This window comes from Mixophyes fleayi, chromosome 8 (genome assembly GCF_038048845.1).
Source record: "Mixophyes fleayi isolate aMixFle1 chromosome 8, aMixFle1.hap1, whole genome shotgun sequence".
NCBI classification, from domain to species: domain Eukaryota; kingdom Metazoa; phylum Chordata; class Amphibia; order Anura; family Limnodynastidae; genus Mixophyes; species Mixophyes fleayi.
In genome coordinates, this window is record NC_134409.1 from 58856734 (window position 1) to 58873081 (window position 16348).

The 16348-nt window shown below is 41.1% G+C and overlaps 2 protein-coding genes across 3 annotated transcripts in view; both read right to left on the reverse strand.

Annotated features, from left to right (window-relative positions):
* LOC142099297 (complement factor H-like) overlaps positions 1 to 16348 on the reverse strand; it is a 359733-nt gene that overhangs the window by 117327 nt on the left and 226058 nt on the right. The window lies entirely within an intron of this gene.
* LOC142099305 (uncharacterized) lies at positions 1766 to 3689 on the reverse strand. Its single transcript, XM_075182634.1, has 2 exons — positions 2770 to 3689; positions 1766 to 2398 (listed from the first exon to the last, which is right to left on the reverse strand). Exons 1-2 carry the CDS (start codon positions 3464 to 3466, stop codon positions 1932 to 1934), a joined length of 1164 nt encoding a protein of 387 aa, XP_075038735.1. The 5' UTR covers positions 3467 to 3689; the 3' UTR covers positions 1766 to 1931.

Genomic DNA, 16348 nt, shown 5'->3' on the forward strand with positions numbered 1-16348 from the left:
TGCCGATGACTCACTTTTGTGTTGCCCAGAGTTCATGTTTACTAGTGTGTTTTTGCTGTTTTATGCAGCAAATGAGAGTTTGCTGCAGCTGTTGACACTGTGCACTCTTGCACAGTCCCAGTTCAGGAGGAGGAAGGCAAAGTTTATGGCACAACAGAAGAAAACTCGGTGTCTGTATATGCGCAGGAGGAGAGCTTTTCTCAGGGCCAGCATTGCCTCAATTTTGAGATTCAGTGCTGCCAGTAACCGAACCATGCGTGCCAGAGAGCGTAGCCACGGAGAAGCTTTCTGGTCTACTGTGGAAGCGTTTGAGGAACAGCAGTGGATGCAACACTTCAGAATGTCACGTGGGACATTTAACTATGTGCTGGACCTTACCCCAGCACTTTCCAGGAAGGCCACTAGCTTTGGGAAACCTATTCCACCATGTAGGCGCCTTTCTATTGTGTTGTGGTGGTATACTACCCCTGGAGAATACCGGACAATCTCCTGCTTGTTTGGAGTGGGGATATTCACAGTGTGCACTCTAGTGCATGAAGACACCACAGCATTGCTGGAAGCCCTGTATCATCGCTTCATCTCCTTACCGCAAGGTCAGCGCCTGGATGATACAATTGCAGGATTCCTGAAGCGTGGGTTTCCACAGTGTGCTGGAGCCATAGACGGGACACACATCCCCATCATTGCCCCCACAGACAACCATGCGGATTACTACAACCGCAAAGGCTGGCATTCCATCATTCTGCAGGCTGTGGTTGACCACAACTATTGGTAAGCATTTTTTATGTTTTTTTTTATGTGACTGTGCCATGTGTAATGCGTATTGTAAAACATTGCTATATGTATTTTTTTATGTCAGTTTCACAGATGTTTTCATCGGCTGGCCTGGACGTTCTCATGACGCCAGAGTTCTAGCAAATTCAGACCTTTACCAAATTGCTGAGGAAAGAAAAGATGGCTGGCTGTTCCCTAGAGAGGTAAATATAGGTGTAATGTTGTATGATGTTTTTGTAATTGAAGCTTATATACTATTGTTTGCTATCAATATTGTATGTATTTACTGGCCCTTTTTATATATAGATGTACCACTTGCAAAATGCATTTTCACCATATAGTACCAAGTGTACTGCGTTATGTGACCAATATTTTTAACATGGTGATGTGAAACTGCATGTTTTTATTTACAGAAATCTACGTTTGTTGATGGTGTGGAGATACCGGTACACATCATTGGGGATGCTGCTTACCCTTTAAGGCGCTGGCTGATGAAGGGGTTCACTCAGCAACATCACCTGTCTCAGGAACAGATCCGGTTTACACATACCCTCAGCTCGCCTCGGATGGTGGTGGAAAATGCTTTTGAGCGCTTGAAAGGACGTTGGCGCTGTCTATTGAAGCGCATTGACATTGACACCAAGCTTGTGCCCCACGTGGTTGCTGCTTGCTGTATTTTACATAACATTTGCGAAATACAAAAAGAGCAATTTCTACCTGAGTGGAATGTGCAGGAATCTGAAATGCCAGTACTGTCAGTGGACTCCAGTACTTTTGAAGGAGAGCGCACCAATACCTCTGCTGAACTTATTAGGACCACCCTCACTGCCAATTTGACCTCACTTGTTTGAATGTACCACACAAATGTAAAAATAAAAATAAAATGTTTATTTCACATATTGTATTTTGTTTTGTACATATTTCCTCATATGTCTCTTCACAAAAATATGAAATGACACAATACAAAAGTGCTTACTTGCATGTAGAAAAAAAAAATATATATACACAAGTAGTAAACAGAAGACACAAATGTGCCCAAACAGTAAGTGTAAATTTGCTTTTCACGTAATATGTGAAGCTAACGGTGTGATTCCAGATCACACGTAACATACATGATAACTATTAACTGTTAAACATTTGTCCATAAAACATGATTATTACAATTGCCGATATTGTGGCATTTCTGGTTGTGGAGTGGTTTGGTTACCAGGTGGGTATTCTATGTTGGGGTTACCCATAGGTTGAGCATGTTGTGTATTCTGTACCGGGTTTGGAGGGTTATTGTTGCCTAACATGGTTTGGCCCCGCTGGTACATAGGATAATGTTCGTCATAATAGTAAGGACTTGAAGGAGGTGCTTGCACCCGTGAGAGGAGTCTGTCCATGAATCCCATCATACACTCACGATTTTTGCGTAACACGCGTTCCTGCATGTTCATGATTTGCATGAGGAAAGAGTCCTGGAGTTCCCGCTCATTGTCCATGAAACGCTGCAGTTGTGTATTCTCGTGTCCCCTCATGGTGCTGTCCATCTCCCGCAGTTGATCCATCATGACAGTTGTCATTGTTTTAGTTGCTTGCTCCATTTTGTTGGGCCTTTTGCGTTTTTTAGGAACGTTGTAAACTGTACGTAGAAAAAAACACAGTAAAACATACATTAAAATATATAATGTGGCAGAACAAAAAAGCAGTGTTGTAAGCTGATATGTGCTTGAGGTCTCCTCCCTTTTGCCCAGTAGTTTTGCACTGCAACATATGCGTGTTAATGTTTTAATACTTTGGAGTGTATTATATTTGTCTTTTGGGCTTTTTGTTGATATAGTTCTCTTTTTAAAGTTATGCAGATATATTGGTATTTGGTTTGCATTTATGTTGATATAGTTCTCTGTTTTTGGCAGTTATGTTTATACAGTTAATTTTTTTTTTGCCAATTATGTAGATATATTGGTATGTATATATAGTTGGCTATTATGTGAGATTATTAAAGATACTTACTGTTGGAGCGTAAACTGGGACCTGGCGTAGACTTTGACACCGGCACTGGTTCTGGCTGCTTTTCTTGCGAAGTATCTGTAACGACTTGCGCAGCAGGGAATGGCTGTGAATCATTCAGTTCGTCCAAAGAAATGTTGGGGTCATCTGTTGTGGCAGAGCACTCCAGTTCTGGGGTGTCTTCTATAGAATCTTCTATTATTACCGTTGCGGCCTCGCTTGTCTGTGTGCTCTCTGGTGGTGTTGGTATAGCCGCATCCACATTGCTAGAAGATGACAGTGCAATTGGATTTGTCAGAGGAGAATGTCCAAAGACCATATTGCACTGGTCATAAAAGGGCCAGTCCATTCTTGCAGCGCCACTTTTGCACCTGTTGTGGTCATGGACTTTAGTGTACTGCTTCCTCAGGGACTTCAATTTGTTCAGGACTTGTTGCTGTGTCCTCTTTATGCCACGTTGTGTGAGTATTTTGGCGATGTTGTAGTACACTGTGGCATCCTTCACAGTCCCAGTCACTTGCTTTCGAATTTCTTCCTCCCCTCTGACATTCAGCAGCTCACGCACCTCTTCCTCCATCCAGTGTGTCATAATTGCTGTTAATACACACTTTTTCAGTGAAATAAAAGCAATTTTCTCCAAAAAAATCCGATGCTGCTTCAGCTTGAGCTGCACTCCTAAACTCCTTCTCCAATCTTCCATGGGCTGCCACCGATGACATCATCCTCCAGAGACAGGCAGACAGCCAATCAGCTTGTTTTCTGTGCAACCCGGGTTGAAAAACCCGGGTTGCACCATTCATAGTGCAGGCAACCCGGGTCCGACCCGGGAATTACCCCTCGATAAATCCCGGGTTGAAGACCCGGGTTTTTAGACCCGGGATTTTTGACTTGTACCATTCATACTGCACCAAGACCCGGGTCGTTTGAGCTCGCCCCGGGAAAAACCTGGGATTTTGGTGCAGTATAAATGGGGTATTATAGTTCATCTCTTTATAGGGCATAGTATAAATATATCTACGACTAAACGTCACGCACTTGCCGGGCTACAAGCGATGATGTCTTTCATTTCATACCCTGTACACCTGACATGATAGTGGAAAATAAACAGGAAGATTAGGAGCAGAAGGATTGGGAGCAGAACACTTTGTGCTAAGTAAATTGAGTCATGTTGGAGGATAAGCAAGTCTGTGATACTATGTTATACTGACAGGACAAGTTGCCACTACTTAGGGCCTGCTTTTAGAGATTTTGTCATGGCTTGTGGAGTAAGCGTGGATGCTTTTTGCTGTTCCTCCATCCGCAGAAGTGATATACAGGGTGGAATTCCACATTGTCACCACCTCTTGCTTCAGTAGGTGGCAGGGCAAATTAAATTGCTCTTGTAGCTGTTGCAATCTCCTACACGCTGTTGCCAAATGCCGGAAATGTCCAGATATTTTACAGGCCACAGACAGCATCTCCTGCACGTTCCTGTCATTTTTTTTAAAAGCGCTGCGCCACCAAATTTATTGTGTGAGCAAAACAGGGAATGTGATGGAATTCACCCAGTTGTAATACTCTCACAATATTGGTGGCGTTATCAGAAATTACGTATCCTGAGGAAAGTCCAAGTGGGATAAGCCATGTCGCAATGACATCCCTTAGTTTTTGTAACAGATTGTCAGCTGTATGCCTCTTAGTAAAGCCGGTGATACACAGAGTAGGCTGTCTCTGAAAAATGTGACTTACTTGGGTACATGCTGTTCCTGCTGGTGAAGGCGAATCACCAACCCAGTGGGCTGTCACAGTCATATAATCTTTAGTTTGCCCAGTTCTGCTTGTCCACATATCTGGGGTTAAGTGTACAGAGGGTAGAATGGCATTTTCTAGCCCAATAATTACATTTTATGAACCTTGTGGTAAAGGTGAGGAATAGCCTTTCTAGCAAAATGGTGTTGTGATGGAATTTGGTAATGGGTAAACAAAACCTCAAGTAATTGTTTAAAATCAGCTGCATTAATAGTGGATATTGGACGCAGATCTAATACTAGCATAGTCGCCATGGCATTTGTGATCCGCTTTGCGACTGGGTGACAGCTTTCATACTTGATTCCTCTTGCAAAGGATTGTTTAACAGTCAATTGTTGTAAACTACTAGTAGTCTTCTTCTTGGTTTGCTTCTGGGATGAAGATTCACCCCCAGCAGCAGCAGTGGGACTAACGCTCAAGAATTCTTCTGAGGAATCCAGGATAGTGAAGGAGTTATCTAGCCTTAGTAACTTGGATGCAGGACTAACTCCGATTGCTACTGAGGATATTGATGAGGACAGTGTTGTGGGTGTAGATTGCAGGTGTCGGAATCTAGCTGAGAGAAGGGACCTAGCTGATGTTGTTATTTTTTTAGCATAGGTTTCCAATTTTCTCAACAGCTTGCCATGAACTCACTTCAAATGGCATAACGTGGATGAGGTTCCTAGATGGTTAAGTTCCCTACCTCTACTGACTGTGGCTTTACAAATGTTACAAATGGCTAGACAACTGTTGTCAGGATTTGGGTAAAAATAATTCCACACATAAAAGGTGGATTTTTTGGTCTTATGCCCAGGCATGACAATGGCCTTCTTCTTATCACGTGCAAGAACTGCTTCCACTGGGACAGGACTTACACAAACAACATCATCCTCATCAACATCCTCATTAGCGCCCTCATCAGTTACACGAAAACCCCCCTCATCTTGCAATTCCAAAGTGGCATCCTCAATTTGTGTTTCACCGCCTACACTTGGGCTGTTCATGCAAACATTTGCAGAAATGCTGAAAGGGGCCTTCTTTATGGGTACACTATCAGTCATGTCAGGATTACACATAGCACTCGTGGATAGACTCTTCTCAGGGATTTGTGTAATTTCTGAATCTGAACATACATTTTCCTATAATGCCTTACTGTTTTCTTCCAGCTCGGGTTTTACACGTAAAAGTATTTGGACACCTCTTTTGGAGTCCGAATAACAAGGTCTTTCCATTTTTGTTTCCCAAACAAAAAGACAGTTTTCAGCGCCTATCCTTTACACTGCATATCTGTGTGTATCTAGCAAAATGAAAACATGAGGTATTAGGAATAATAAAATAATAAAAGTATTTGGACACCACTTTAGGCCTTTTTTTCTTGACCAAGGTAAAAGGTGTTTTTTACATTTTTGTTTCCTTTACTTAAAAACACTATGCACTTTAACAGGCTATAGCAGATGACGTAGAGGGATTACTATCATCATGACTAGTGCCAGCAGCTGCTTGGTGCTCCTGGTCTTCTGTGTACTGCTGTGAATCCCTTTTGATAACACAGTACAATGTGAATGCAGATTAAGAATGCCTGACACTGTCAGCCCTATTATTTGTATTTTAGCAATGACACTTAGCAATGGAGCTCTCCTCTTTGTGTGTTAAATATATAACACAATACAATGTGACTGCAGATTTAGAATACCAAGCCTGCCAGCCCTATTATTTCTATTTCAGCAATGACAATTAGCAATGGAGCAATGGAGCTCTCCTCTTTGTGTTTTACCTTCATAACACAGTACAGTGTGACTGCAGATTTAGAAGACCAAGCCTGCCAGCCCTATTATTTCTATTTCAGCAATGACAATTAGCTGGCTCGGCTCGGTATTCGGATCTGCTAAGTTCGGGTGTGTTCGGTTTTCGGGGAACCTAGGCTGAGCATCTCTAATCATAACTGCAGTGTAAATATGGTATATCAAATGATATGGTATATCCATTGATAAGTTGAGTTACTAAAGTGTGAAATGTGAAGCCAGAGAGTCTGTTGTGTGTGTATTCGGTGGCTCTGCACATCCCAGTGTTAGAAGATAGCAGTGTTTACCTGTAGCAGTTTCAAAGGCCCCTGCAGCGAGATATATCCTGGCCTAGGATTGAGTTTTGACACCTCAATAGACTTTAAGGAACTGCTCAGCATAGTGTGTCTCAAAGAGACCATGTGCTGACTTGGCTATATTTTATATAGACAATAATAATTCAGTTTTAAAATATGCCACTTAAAATCAATAAAAGTATTGACCAACCACATATTCCTCAATAGCATGATGATGGGGAGCTCATATGTCAAATTCTGAATTCTGCCACACAGAGAAGTCGAGGAAATGAGTATAAGCTCAAACGGACACAGTGTACCTAGGCTTGTTTGGTATCAATAGATGGGTAAATTCATAAGGGATCTATTAATAATAAAATTGGGTCTGTGTGACTCTCCACGGAAAAGTTAAGGCACATAGTAGTATTGGGTAGTAAATCAGGCAACATGGAAATGGTGATTGGAAAAAGTGTCACAGATCACAACCCTCCGGGAGGTGGGGAAAGGTGTAAAGGTGTCTTTTAAAAGCTGAGAGCAGTTACAACAAATTGTCAGTCTTTTGGGAAAATCAATCCACATTGATAAGCTCTCCATCGTCCAAGCCAAATTCCCATGGCACAGATTATACATGTGTGGGGGCGATTCAGTAGGTCTATAACCTGTGTGATAGGTAGAGAGAGACTGCGGGCTGGAATCGTGTGTAACCTCATACAGTAATCAACCAAAGTCACGGAAGCTGGGAGCGTGTTCGTGACAATGGCTTTAAATTTTGCTTGTCAGATTCTCTTTATTGCTATTTGTTTTTGAACAGGCCATGTTGAACAGGGACAATAACTTGTTAGTTATCATTCCCAGTAAAGGTGTGTCTAGTGAAACATTGCTTGAGTAGAAGTTGCTACTTACAGTCAGTCAGTCAGTTTGAATGCCCAGTCTGCTGGAAAAGTAAATGGTATTTTAAGTGTGGAGGCAATGTAGATATATATGGCATCCCAAGATTTTTGGATTTTGGAGCAGTGCTACAAACAATGGAAAGATTCTGTGTCAAGTGTTTAGACCTGGATGACTAAGAAGTTGAACCTTAGGAGTGAGACAAGCTGTATGGAAAAGTTTAAAGGTCATCTCTCTATATAACCTAAACACAAATTGTTTGTTCATTTTCATGTGGGTTTGTAAAATGTTAAATGTGGGTATATATGGTTTCTGTTTTGCCATAGTGGTAGTAGCCATGTTATTTTTCCGCCTGGTGTGTGCATATATTAGAGGTTCAAATGTTGTTAATGTTTTGATGTCATAACACATCATCAAGCATATATTGTTTATCTGTGGAATTCAGTGTATTTATGGCTTTTACAAATTAGCTTTGTACTTAGAAATATGCAAAGATGGGTATGAGTATTTTGTTATTGGTATATTGGGGACATTAGTTTGAAGATGTTCATAGTGAAGAGGTCTAAATGAGCAAAGGTCTAAAATTGGTAGTCCATGGTCACACCATGTCTGAAAGATGGTGGTTGTTGACCATCTTGAAATACTGGATTAAAGACTATTAGGAGAAATAAATAAATTAATTTGTGTTCCTCTGGCTAATGAGACATATTCAGTATAATATTCATTGTTTAAACTATTAATTGTTAAAAGTTATGTAGACTGATGGTTCTAATTAAATGTAAAAAGGAAAGAATTTTTTTTATTATTTAAAAGGGGCGATTTAATTCAAGGCGATGTGCCCCCAGACATCACCACAATGTTTTGATGCGCACATTTCCGAGTAATATTGCAGATTCTACTGAGCTCATCTACAGGGTGCAAAGAAAAATATGCAAAGTTGCTTAGCCACGTAGTGCTTTCGTGGCCATTCCAGGCACTTTGAGACACATAGCTTTTAATTGCATTGGCCCTAAATAGTCAGATTAAATGTAACCATGAAATACGATTAAAGTCTTAGGGCCTGATTCACTAACGCACACATACTGAGTGCAATGTGCGTTTGTTTTAAAACACACATAAATCGGATATATGTAGACCCAAATTCAACAGGGAGCGGTTGTGAAGATACATGTGGTGATATATACAGAGTAGGTCTGCTCTGCTCTACTAAACAAGACACTGCAGGATACGTCCAATACATATGCGGAAGATAAAATCACAAAAGAACGCACAGAAAAAAAGCATTTCAACTAATGTCACTTATTAATAATATAGGCATTAATGATAAAACATTGAAAAAGAAAAAAAGTGGGGTTTTTTATTTTATTTTTTTCCATGAAATACATTTACATGTATTTTATGAATGTCTACTGTACATAAAATACATTTTTACAGTTGCTCCTGATTGCAAACACAAGTGATAGCATACATACACAGCCGTCATCAATAGTAAGCAGCACTTAGATTAGACATGTAGCTGGAGTAAGAGATGCGGCTGAAAAACAAGTAACCTGAGAGGAACCCAGAGCTTGAATGGGACGCTGCTGTGTGCGCTCGAGCTTGGCACCTCCTTACTGTACATTGAATATGGGCAAACGTCCCTTTCCTCCCCTGTTCCCTCCCTGAAAACATAGACTGTAGTAAATGTCCTTTGCACTCAAAGATGAATTGAATGTGGCTGCATTCTGGGGCGTATGGTCCGGTTCTCGGCATGCGCAGAGTGATTCTGCGGATTGTATGCACAAAATTGCTATTTATCTCCCTTGATCAATCAAAACTTTTGTCTAAGTGTAAGATAACAATTGCTATTTTTAATGAATATGGGTATTCAGCTCTGGTGATAGCTGCTATCACGTGACATACAGTATATTATGAACTGAATGTCTGGAATAATGTTTTGAAGTCAGGTAGTAATGAGCTTTGTTAAAAATGTATATCTTGGTTAAGTAAAAGGATTGGTTGCTAATATTGTACCAATTACAGTTCATTTTGGGGTTTAGGAGCACTATAATTGTAGTCAAATGAATATTTCTAGTATTAAATTAAACAGTGTTGACATGTGATGGGTGATATGTAGGGAAAACATTTGATAATATTTGGGTAGGCAGGGGTGGTGGGAGAGGCCATGCTAGACTGCCCTGCTCTCCCCTCCATTGCTGTGCACATCAGTACATATGCTATTAAATTTATCTTGCAGCTTTGCATATGCCAGCAGTTGCTGCCTTTTTAGTGAATGCAATTTGTGTCTGCAATTTGTGATGTAATCGCAATCAAATCTTCACCAGGCTCATAATTGTAAACTTCCCTTTACAAGGCAGCGCCGCTTTAAATTTAAGCTGCAAAGACGCCGAACTCCCGGGGGTTGAAGAAACCGGGGTATGATACATTTAACCCCAGATGTCAAAAAGTTGTGATGAGTCATCTGCATCATCAATGGGTGTCTAAGATTTTTGCTAAGCACACAACAGTATATAGCACATGTAGGTAACATTGACACACAGCGGTAGCTGAAAGGAAAAGTGGTGCAAGATGGAATTGTCCTTGGGCCCTCCCACCCACCCTTATATTGGATCTTAAAAAGGACATGCACACTTTAACAAACCAAGCACTTCAGTGACAAGGAGTGCCACTTTTGAGGCTGATGTGTTTGGTTTGTTTGGGCCCCCACAAAACAAATTAACAATGGTCTTAAGGCACCTAAGGTAACAGTGCTGTTAATGTACTCTACTGTGGCAAGATGTTGTTGTCATCATCCTCAGCCTCATCCTCACCCTCATCAGTTTGAACAACATCCTCACACATTATAAATTCATCACAGCGGAATCCACCATTACAGAAGTCTCAGTATTTTGATGTAATTGGCGGGAAAGCCCTTCCTCGGGGAAAATGAAGTTCATTTTTATGAACATCATCTTTTCCACTTTTGAGGAAGTAGCCTTCTACGCCGATCGCTGACAAGGTTCCCGGCTGTGCTGAAAACTCTTTCCAAGTATACACTGGAGGGTGGGTAGCTTAGGCAGTGCAAAGCGAGTTGGTACATAGGTCTCAAAATTCCCTTATTTTCCTCCAAATATGTAAAGGGTCTGTCTGATGTGTCTATTTCTATGCTGTCGTTAAAATAATTCTCCACCATCCTTTGGATGTTGACAGTAGGATCAGCTGGAGCTAAAGCAGAGGTGTCACTTTTGTGGTCAATTCTTTTAGACCAGACCAGGGGTCAAAATGTTGTGCCGAGTCATCTGCATCATCCCTGGGTCTCTTGGGAAAGCCAAGTTTTTTCCTAGCAGCAGTTGACTGAGAAACTGAAGAAGGAGAGGCCATCCTGTCACATAACACTTGAGCTGTCATCTTGCTCACCAGTAGCTCCTTGCATCTCTTCAGATCTGGGTCAGTTGGAAACAACGAGAATACAAAGCTCTTAAACCTAGGATCAAGCACAGTTGCCAAAATGTTGTGATCCGATTTCAAGATTTTGATAACTCTTGGATCCTGGTGAAGCGAATAAAGTACTTGATCTACAAGTTCGACATACTTCGTGTAATTGCTTTGTTTAATCTCCTCCTTCAGTTTCTCAAGCTGCTTTTCCAAAAGTCTAATTAAGGGAACAACTTGACTCAAGCTAGCAGTGTCTGAACTCACTTCACAGGTGACTACTTCGAATGGTTTCAGCATCTTGCACCACACGGAAAGTATTCTCTATTGCGCTTGACTAAAACAAATCCCCCCTCTTTTCCCAATGTCATGGCTTGTGGAGAAAGCGTGGAAGGCTTTTCGCTGTTCCTCCATCTGCAGAATCATATACAGGGTGGAATTCCACCTTGTCACCACCTCTAGCTTCAGTTGGTGGCAGGGCAAATTAAATTGCTGTTGCAGCTGTTTTGCATCTTCTACATGCTGTTGCCGAATGCCGGAAATATCCCGATATTTTATGGACCACAGACAGCATCTCCTGCACGTCCGTTTCATTTTTTAAAAAGCTCGGCACCACCAAATTTATTTTGTGAGCAAAACAGGGAAGGTGATAGAACTCACCCAGCTGTAATGCTCTCACAATATTGGTGGAGTTATCAGAAATGACATATCCTGAGGAGAGTACAAGCGAGATAAGCCATATTGCAATGACATCCCTTAGTTTTTGTAACAGATTGTCAGCTGCATGCCTCTTAGTGAAGCTGGTGATACACAGAGTAGCCTGCCTCTGACCAATGTGATACAAATTTATTTTGGACAATTACAAGCATGGACTTTTGGAAGTACAAATTTATTTGGGACAGGGGCAAGCCGGACTTTGGATACAAATTTATTTTGGACATTAGTGACAGTCATTTTTGGATTGAAAGCTGCTGACAAGAGAAGAAAACTTCATTGGTGAGTATGGGGTATTTATTATTTTTAATAAAATTATGTGGTGTAAATGAGGGTGTTTACTGTCTTTATTGTTGGTTTATTATTTTTAATAAATGTTAGTGGTTTTAATGAGGGTGTTGTGGATTTGTAAACATTTTGTTTTGTGGAACTACAGGTCCCAGCCAGCCGTGGGTGTCAGGGCATGTTGGCACTGGTGGTTCTCCAAGTGCCAACATGCCCTGGCTGCCGTGGGTATGCTGGTGCTTGTAGTTATACAAGTAGCAGCATGCTCACACTATTTAGGGCAACATGGCACTTGTAGTTCCACAAAACAAAATGGTGTCCATTTGTTTTTTTAACTCTTATTTCAACGTTATTACCCTATACCCACCTCCCAGTGGTGTAGGAAGAGCTGCAGTGCTATCAGCACTGGGCTGGGTCTGCTCGTTTTTTTCGGCGGACCCCAATCCCTAGGGAATCCAGCCCAGCTCTGAACAGCCTGGGGTTGGTTAGTCATTATGGCAAGGGGACCCCTGCCGAGTGTCCCCCTGCTATAGTGCCTCCAACCCTGGCTGGTTTGCCTAGTGCTGGTTCCATTAAAATCGGGGGGACCACACGCAAAATTTTTCCCCGATTTTCACGGAACCAGCAGTAGCACTAAGGTTAAGACTGAATAGAGGGGGGACCTCAAGCTTTTTTTTTTTTTTTAACTTTGATCTATTCTTTACAGCTTTTACATATCCGGTAGCTGTAAGACAGGCAGTGTAACAGTGATGTGTATATAACTCGCTGCTACAACACAGGAGAGTTTGCTAACATGGGAGTGCTTTACATTGCAGCAAATTGCCAGAGATGACCGCGATTTTGAAAATCGGTCAAAATCGCAGCTTGATACATTTCAGAAAATTTTGACTAAAATCGTGGGTTATCACCTGTGATTTGAAGCGATTTTAACACACTGAAAAAAAATCGCACCTTGATACATTTACCCCCTGGTCTCTGATAGTACTGCTGTGATCCATCACTGATTGCTCTCCTGGTATCTGACTCCTGTTTGTCTCATTGTATTGACCCGACCATCTTTTTTGACCATGCTCCTGTTCCCTCCTTGATACCTTAGTGGATCTTCTGGCTTCTGACCCTAGCTTGCTGACTCATCTCCTGCTTTCTAGAAAAACCCAGTAATCCTGGTATCCTGTATCTGCAATTTTCCAATTGTGCCTGGTATCCAGCATCTCCTGCTTCCTAGCTAAACTTGTGAATCCTGGTATCCTGTACCTGCAGATCTCAAATTGTGCCTGGTATTTAGCATCTCCTGCTTTCCAGCTAAACCTAGTAATTCTGGTATCCTGTACCTGCAGTTCTCCAATTGTGCCTAGTTTCCAGCGTCTTCTGCTTCCTAAGCTAAACCTGGTATACTGAGGTCCTGTACCTGTATCTCTACTATTTATTTTCATTGAACTCTACATCTGTACTTGTGTCAAAAGACTTGTGCTACTGAATTTATCATTGCCGGCATCTATTATTACCTGTGTGATCTTTGTCCTAAATAAAGATTTGTTTTCATTTTCAACAAACTTGACATGGTTTTCATAAGGGGAACCCTAAAAGTGATATATGTGGAACCTCAATCTGTGATGCAGTCGACTCTGGAACCTCAGGTCATGAGGCAGTCTTCTCTGGAACCTCGGGCTGCAAAACAAAGTCTGGGCACTCTGGCCACAAGTCAACAATTGACCTCTCAGACCATAAGTTGATGACTGGAACCTTAAAACAGGAGGCAAAGACTGACATAGAAGGTGACACCCTCTCAGGAGCAGATGATAGAATAGGGACCAAAATAATTTTCTTGCATAGTGCAAAATGAACTAGGGGGTGTCCAGCATGATTCTTAGGTGTTCTGTTTGGGCATTGATGCAAAAATGTTCAGGACTGGCACAGCAGAAACAGAGACTCAGAGATCTTTGGCAGCTACATTCATTCTCTGTGAGTGGATTATATGGACCAGCTATAATTTTAGAAGCTTCCACAGCCATTTTTTTAACCACAGGAAATAATTCAGAAGTACAGCAAGGAGACTTAGTCCAATATATGGGGCTAGGGGTCTTAACTATGAAAAGATACCAGAACCAAAATGTTCATAGCGCTATCAAACTCGTTTCCCTTAGACGTCAATATGCCCAGTGGTACTTATTGCATTCAGGACTTATGCATGCACCAGTGTTATCTTATCTGCAGAATTACCCGTGACACCAATAACAAGAGTAAGTATACTGGAGACACAGTATGGAAAAAGAAAAATAATATCAGACTCATTGTTCATAGTTCAGATGCAGTGCAGCAAGTGTTTCCTAGTCAGGGTGGAGGGCAGTAAAAAGCACGGCCAGTTTTCAAAGCCAAGATCAGAGCAGGCGACAGACTGGAAGTGTGGTCAGTATTCAAAGCCAAGGTCAGAAGAGGCAGCAGACAGGACAGACAGGGTCAAAATCAAATAAGAATTCAGAGTAACAAGCTTGTGTATGGAAGAAGCAGTGCTTCTATGAATTAAAAAAGAGACACAGACGAGCATCCCTTAAAAAAAAATCACATGATCGCCTGCGCAGTTATTTCAATGCCAAGTGTCGGGATCACGTTGGAGAGTACTTGCCTCCCTGCTTCTAACATTACACTCCTCCCCCTTTAAGGAGGGGACAAGTGTCACCTAACAAAGTGTTTCTCAGTAATGTGTCAATGAAAGGCCTCTCTCATTTATCTGTATGTAGATTCCTTGAAGGTACCCTGGACTTTTTTTCTGTGTTGTAACCTTTGCAATGTACCAAGTAATGAATTTGGCCATGAAACGACTTAGAGGCCAACATTTTTTCAATGACATATTTTGGTTGTCCTTCAACATGCACAGAAGGAGTTTCAGATAGACTTCTTTTTAAAAACTTCTATTGGTATACTGGTTTAAGCAAAGAGCAGTGAAAAGTTCTGGGAATCATCATGGATATGTGTAGCTTCCACAGAAAAGTAACCAAATTAATCTTCATTAAGATTTCATAGGCTCGAATATACCTTAGAACCAACTAATGAGATTGTAAATGTAATTTTATGTTTTTGTTGACAGCAAAACCATGTCACTTTTTTTTAAGTTACAATGTCTGCAATAAAGATTAGTGTAGTATTTGGACTAAGCAGCAGCATGGAGCAACAATATTTGAATATGGTTTCAATTGTGAATGTGCTTGCTAAACCCCTAAAAACATAAGAAGGAGTTGAAACAGAGAAAGAACGAGACTTGGGGTGCAAACCATAAACTCAGTAAAAGAGAAAGGAGCCATTAGAAACATGGAAGGAATTATTTTGCGTAAATTCCGCCCATGGCAAATACTTCACCAAACATGTTATGTTGAACCGCAAAGATATAGCTCCTTAGATGTTGCTCCAAAACTTGAATGACTCATTGGTTGATCACCCATTTGAGGATGATATGCGGATGAAAAGAAAAGAACAATAACCAAGAGATTGCAGAAGGCTTTCAAATATCAAGAGATGAATTGCAAACCCATGTCAGAAATGATGTTGCCTGGAATGACGTGTGTCAAGAGATCCTCCATTTTTCCTATAAATTCTTGGCTTTGTCTATACACACACCCTCTCCATTTACATGTCAATGTCTTGCACGGGGCCCTTCCCACAGACCTCTAAGGGAAGTGGAAATACAAAGCTTGACATGGCCTACTATTCCACACCTCTGTTCAAACCTCACCTCTTTCACTCACTTCCCACTCTACCACATGGATTTACACAATGGGTAATGGATTCCAGTCCAGAGACATAAATATAAAGGCTAAGTGCAAATTAAGATCTTGATATACAGTTATATGGTAATATGTTAAGGATTGTAATGGATTATGGAATAGAAGATTACTATACTAAGAATTAATGATATTGGTAGATGCGATAGTCAACAAGGATAGTCAACAATTATTGTTATGAAAGTAGACTAAAAATGCTATATTGAGTACATATTGCGCTTGATGTGTTGTATGGATTACTGGCAGTGTATTATGATTTGTGGTAAGGGCGTGCTGTGAGCATGCTGTGTGCTTTTATAAAAATACAAAAACTTGTTCCCTGAGCCCATAGAACTGGGCTCAGGGAACAAGAGAGGGTATAATTTCCCTCCAGGGAACTTTGACCAAAGGGTAATTTCAATAGGACAATCGGAACATCAGTGGGGAAGCAGCTGTTTTCTATCAAAGATATTTGAAAATTCCTGATACGGAGGCGATAAATTAAAAACGGTAGCAACAACATGGACCATGCAGACAATGCTCATGACAAGATATACTCCAACTATTTATCTCACTTGATGCCCAATCGATAATAGGATCATATTTAGCTAACCAGGGATAAGCCAGAAACAATGGATATGATGATGAATGTATAAGGAGGAACAACATTATTTCCAACTGC